The following is a 6000-nucleotide window of genomic DNA, read 5'->3' as shown; positions in this document are numbered from 1 at the left end:
CACAGCACCTCTGCTCTTCCCCTGAAGATCCAGCAGCAGGGACTTGGAACAACTTCTACCACTAGGATATGAGCTTGAGATTCACTTTTGTCTGATTTTTCTCTCTCTCTCTGGTTAATCCTGGTGTCTCAGTACATTACTCCTTTGTTAGACATCTGAGAACTGCAACGTCCTGGGACGCTGAGTGTTAAAAGTGCACAAAGGTTGCAATCCTAACCCACTTACCTGAATTATTTCTGAGTAGAAATGGTTCAGACTACACTGATAGTAGAGTCACAGCCAGTGCTTTTTTTTCTGGCACTACACAATGGTAAGCAGTACCGCCACATTTGGGAGGGGGGGCAAGGAGGTGGGAAGGCTCTTGGACCACATCAGAGCATTGCGCCTCCTTCCCCAAACCCAGAAAGTGTTTGCCCAGCTTAGGGAAGGAGACGTGATGCTCTGACAGGATTCTGGAGCCTTGCTGCCTCCTTCCCAAAGTTGGACATGGGAGGCCTCTTCACCTGAGCAGGAGCAGTGCCTTGGTAGGTGAGTAGGTGGGCAAGGGAGAGTCAAGTAGCTAACCAGCCCTCAAAGCCCAGAACCCCTTTCTCCCAATTTTTAAAAAGCAAATGTGGAACCAGAAAACATGAGGCCTTCTCCATTTCTGAGGCATGTTTGGTGGCAACATGCAAAAATGGTTGCTTTGTTGCAGCACCCCATATGTGGAACTTGCTGTCCCAAGAGGTTTGATCATCTTCTACTTTGTGTTCCGCCAGCACTTAAAGACTCTTCTTTTAGAGCAGCCTATGATTATGAGTTATTCTCTGGTTAGTACTGGCTCTCTGGACCCCATTTTTAATGCTGCTTCATTGAAACTGTGTTATTAAGGTTCCTCAGGGGGAATTGGTTGGAGGTCACATACAGCCAGAGCCAAAAGTAAACAAGGAAATTCCTTATTTCTATCCATGCCACCATAATCTCTCTTTCCCTTTATTTTCTATAGGGGAGAAGGTGTGAAGCCGGGGGGAGGGGGGAAGAGAAATGGCTACATAAATCTGGTGACCCTATCCCAATCTTTCTGCTCAGATGTCCTCGACCTGGCAAGGGCAGGAAACCAGGAAGTTCTATTCACCAATGATAGAAACACCACCTTTGTCCCAGCCTGTACAGCCTCTAGAGGCAATAGGAAAAAGGTGGCACAAGGGAAGAGATATATTCCTAGCCACTGCCCCAGCTGGGATGCCAAAGTTCTCCTGAAATGAAATATTTTAGGGACTTGCCAAAGTTATTGAGCTGCCATGAACTAGTTAACGTTTAGTTCAGTTCAACAGTGCATGTGGCTTTGGTGATCCTCTTGTTAACCCATCTACATGTGCAAGCAAAGGATACGAGTTCATTTAGAAAAAACTGAGTAGACCCTCAAGTACAATGACAATACTGATGGATTGTGTTTTGCAATGACTTGCACACTGGCTCCAAGATGTAAATTCTGCTAGCTAATGCTTAATTGTCTACAGCGCTAAACAAAGACGTACTCCAAAAATGGGTACAGATTCATGGTCTCAGCAATTTGGGCAACAGTGTTTTTGTGGAATACCGAGCCACAGAAAGCAGCACCTCAATTTGCGGCTGAAAATAACTTCTTCAGAACAACAAAGTGGGTGGCAAAACAAAAAGTACACTGTAAGGCAACTAAGCGAATAATATGATGTCCACAGTAGATAAAGAGTTATAATTTTCAAAGTATATACTACTATAAATAAAGTTGGGGAGTTATTTGCTGGAAGAATGCATAGATTCAGCCTGCAATCACACAGCTACTATGTGTGAGTGCTGTAAAAAAAAAGAAAAGCTGTCTATTGCTTGACAGTAGACATACTGGCACCACATGCATTGTTTAGACTAAGAGCTATGGTGAATGTGTAACAGCAGCTCTAAAATACTACCCTCTTTGAATTTAAACTTCTTTAAATATAAAATAGCAGCTATTCTCTTAAAAACACATACACTTCTATGATACAGAAACAGGACAAGGAAAACCATCTTGTCAAAGATTTCTTTCTGGGATTTCAGTACTTTGTGGCTAGAACCGTAAGTATCACATACTTTATTTGCCAGCAACCATCTCAAGTCACTGAAACTCACACCACCTTTTCTTTTGAGGAGGAAGTTAAGGAAAAATGAACACACACAAAAAGAAACTGTTAATAATCAGATAGCTTTGGTTATTCAGTGTTAAAAAGAGAAAAGCTTGCAAGGGTGCAAGTCAGCACATCTATTTAACGTATTTTACAAAGCTTAGGAATTCCATCCAGTGAGGAAAGGAACAAGTTACAACAAAACCTTTCTGTTATAGTTTACAATCCTGGTTTACAGACTCTATTTTTGAAACAAGTTTTCCTTTAAATTGCTTACCTTTTGTACAGATGTTTAACCAAATTTATTTAACTTAAAGTCTTTCACTTAAGTCACTGGTTATACTTGTAAAATAGCTAAAGAATTATAAAGTTTCACAGGCATGTTAGGGGACATGGGGGGGGGGAGTGTTTCAATCCTTCTTCCTCCCATTCTCTCATCTCCTGACCTCACAAACCAACCCTGCCTACCACTCCCAGTCTCTCCTTCCCTACCTCCAATAGCAACAACAACTTCAATGATGGACAGAAAGATAAGAAACCCTTCTCCCAGCTTCCCATCCTTTCATCCATTAATGTGGGGTTGTGTAGGGAGTCAAGTCTGCTTTACTCCAGTTGACTGTAGCAATTAGTGCAGATCCTCTGAAGTGGACTGTGTTACCCACTCTTCAAGCCATGTGCTCAGCTAGCAGACAAAGCACAGGAAATAGACCCAGTACCCATTGGAATGAGAATTCAAAATGTAACGCTTTCTCTTTGAATGTGATGGAGTGTTGGGAAATAGCTGGTGTGTATACAGTGATACCTCGGGTTACATACGGTTCAGGTTACATATGATTCAGGTTACAGACTCTGCTAACCCAGAAATAGTACCTCGGGTTAAGAACTTTGCTTCAGGATGAGAACAGAAATCGTGCTCCGGCGGCACAGCGGCAGCAGACGGCCCCATTAGCTAAAGTGGTGCTTCAGGTTAAGAACGGACCTCCGGTACTTAACCCGAGGTACCACTGTATTTTAACCTTATCTGACCTCACTGTTGCATGGCAAAATTATCTAAAACCAGAGACCCAGAGCCACATTTGTCTAGTTATTTCAATTCAGTCAGCTCTCATTTCCCTTCTGCTCCCCATACCTCAATTCCCAGAACTATCTCAAACCCTAACTTCCCATGAACAGCATAGAGATCTGTGGGAAGGGCCTCTCTCCAAAATCATTTTTCTCTCTTCTGTTAAGACTTGTTTTACTCAATTTGCTTTCTACTCTACCCTGTTCCTTCACCCATTCTGCGTCCTGAGGCCCATCTGATGCCTCATGCAATTCCTGCTAGAATGCAGGAGCACGTGTGACAGCAGCAGGAGATCACTGCCAGCAACACTATGAGCAGATTTAAAAAGTACTAAAAGCAATCTTTAGCCATAGCTGCCTGTTTTGGCTCCTTCCCTTCTTCTGGAGTCAGGACAAGCAGGAGAAAAATTATACACCTGTACTGCCTCATTAAGAGGCAGAGGGGTGAACAGGTTCCTATACTGTCATAGAAGCCTGTCTATGACATTAAATGCAAAGTATATTTTATGGTCACTTCCCTTAGCAGCTGGAAAGAAAAGAAAAAAAGAGACTTTTAAGGCAATGTCTAAACCAATGATGAGATTGTGAAGTTTCAGTATCTGAGGGTGAACTTGCCTGAAATACATGAATATTCAACTTTTATCACACATATTATGTAATAATAATAATAACAATAATAATCATTTATACCCTGCCCATCTGGCTGGGTTTCGCCAGCCACTCTGGGCGGCTTCCAACAAAATATTAAAATACAATGGTCTGTTAAACATTAAAAGCTTCCCTAAACTTCCATCATGAATGTTTTACTTACTCGCCATCTGCTTCTGGTCGCTTACATACACAATGAAATTTGCCACCAAAATCTATATACAGATCATCTTCTGTGATGTGGAAAATTTCTCCAATGGCAATTTTGTCTTTGCAAGGTCCCATCTGAATTAAAGGAGAGCGCCTCAACATGGATGCAAAGGATTCCGCCTTCCTGGAAGGAACCTAAATAAAAAAAAAAATTGATTTTTCTTTAAGTTACACATTTGGTGCACCAGCTCATTCAACAAAACACTAAATAAGCATACTTTTGTTTTAGATCATTTGATTCCCAATCTAGAGACAACAATAGGCAGTAATAGCCTACATTCAATGATCCACCTATATGCAGTCAAAAAAATACCGATGCTATTTTTTAAAAACCTGCTATGTGGAGAAAAGACTGGGATTAAGTAATTCCACTCTCACACCAAATGAGTGATTGGTGCTGTCAAAACTGGCACGTCACCTATCAACTGCTGTAATGATAAGCTGGGATAACCACCAAGGTGCCTTCTAGATGTTGGGAACGATTAACTCTTATCATCCCTGACCACTGATCACTCTAGCTGGGGCCGATGGGAGTTGTAGCCCACAACATCTGCAAGGCACCATATTGGCTACCCCTCAGCCAAGGACATTTACTTGATTGGGACTGATTCTACTGAAACTTCTTATCAAGGAAGTAGCACAGGCTGATATATAAATGAGCCTTTCAGCTGCACAAGCAGTCCCTTCACTTCTGTGTCAGCAGAACTTCTTATTTTGTTTGAACCAGCTTGGGAGCAAGCCAGAATATCAAACCAACTTCCAATCATGGTTTCCTATCCAGGCATGTTTCTGAAGCTTTTAGCCATAGTTCTCTAGTATGGGCAAAACAGGAAACCTGTCATGACCTCAGAGCCTAGTGGCAATCAAGACACAGAGTTGGAGGCTGCAGATTCACCAGCTAAGTAGTCAAACTCTGAGCCTGATGTTGCTGTATAGGGGATCACTAAATCCAGAACTGGGGGGGGGGGGGAGAGGCAGGAGCAACATGGACCAGAACTAACAGAGCTAGGCCTGATGGAGATAGAAATGGAATCCTCATGGGCACCTTCTTCCCTGGGTCTGAAGAACCAAAAGACCTCCCAACCCACCATGCAGGTCCAATAGGACAGAGTGTGCAGAAGCACCCATTGGCAGGCACTTTGGGTTAGATCTATACAGTGATACCTTGGGTTACATACGCTTCAGGTAACACACTCTGCTAACCCAGAAATAGTGCTTCAGGTTAGGAACTTTGCTTCAGGATGAGAACAGAAATCGGGCTCTGGTGGCGTGGCGGCAGCAGGAGGCTCCATTAGGTAAAGTGGTGCTTCAGGTTAAGAACGGACCTCAGGAACGAATTAAGTACTTAAACTGAGGTACCACTATATAGTTAGGTACCAGAAAGCTCCACTGCTATACAGTGGTACCTCGGGTTAAGAACTTAATTCGTTCTGGAGGTCCGTTCTTAACCTGAAACTGTTCTTAACCTGAAGCACCACTTTAGCTAATGGGGCCTCCCGCTGCCGCGTGATTTCTGTTCTCATCCTAAAGCAAAGTTCTTAACCCAAGGTGCTATTTCTGGGTTAGCGAGTCTGTAACCTGAAGCGTCTGTAACCCGAGGTACCACTGTAATGGGACTTCTGTTTCCTCTTCTCTCTCCTGCCAAGTGCTCCTAAATATGCTCTGGAGGGTCCCCAACCTCCCAGAGCTGGTTTTGGGGGTATGTAGGAAGCTGGAAGGGACAAAAGAAAGGTGCATTGCACACACTGAAGTTTGTTGCACCAGCTGAGCTGCAGTACTACATATGACCCATAGTTCCTCTAAGGCAGTGGTGGAGAACCCTTGGACATCCTGAAGGGCCAAATATTCCCTCTGAGGACTGCAGTTCTCATGAAGGGAATGGACCCTAGAAGAGGACTGAAGAAAAAAGCTCAGAAGGTCTCAGTCCACCTCTGTCACAGGCAGAGCTCTCTGAGGTTCT

General features: G+C 43.4%; 1 protein-coding gene across 1 annotated transcript in view; it reads right to left on the bottom strand.

Moving 5' to 3' along the window:
• MRPS28 (mitochondrial ribosomal protein S28) overlaps nucleotides 1-6000 on the bottom strand; it is a 30438-nt gene that overhangs the window by 20926 nt on the left and 3512 nt on the right. Inside the window, exon 2 of the mRNA XM_083451469.1 lies at nucleotides 3994-4175. Coding sequence (XP_083307595.1) covers nucleotides 3994-4175 — 182 coding nt within the window. The remainder of the gene's footprint in view (nucleotides 1-3993; nucleotides 4176-6000) is intronic.

This window comes from Podarcis tiliguerta, assembly GCF_965153285.1.
Source record: "Podarcis tiliguerta genome assembly, chromosome: 7".
Classification (NCBI taxonomy): Eukaryota; Metazoa; Chordata; class Lepidosauria; order Squamata; family Lacertidae; genus Podarcis; species Podarcis tiliguerta.
Note: the sequence above shows the minus strand (reverse complement) of the source record. Positions and strands in the feature narration are given on the sequence as shown.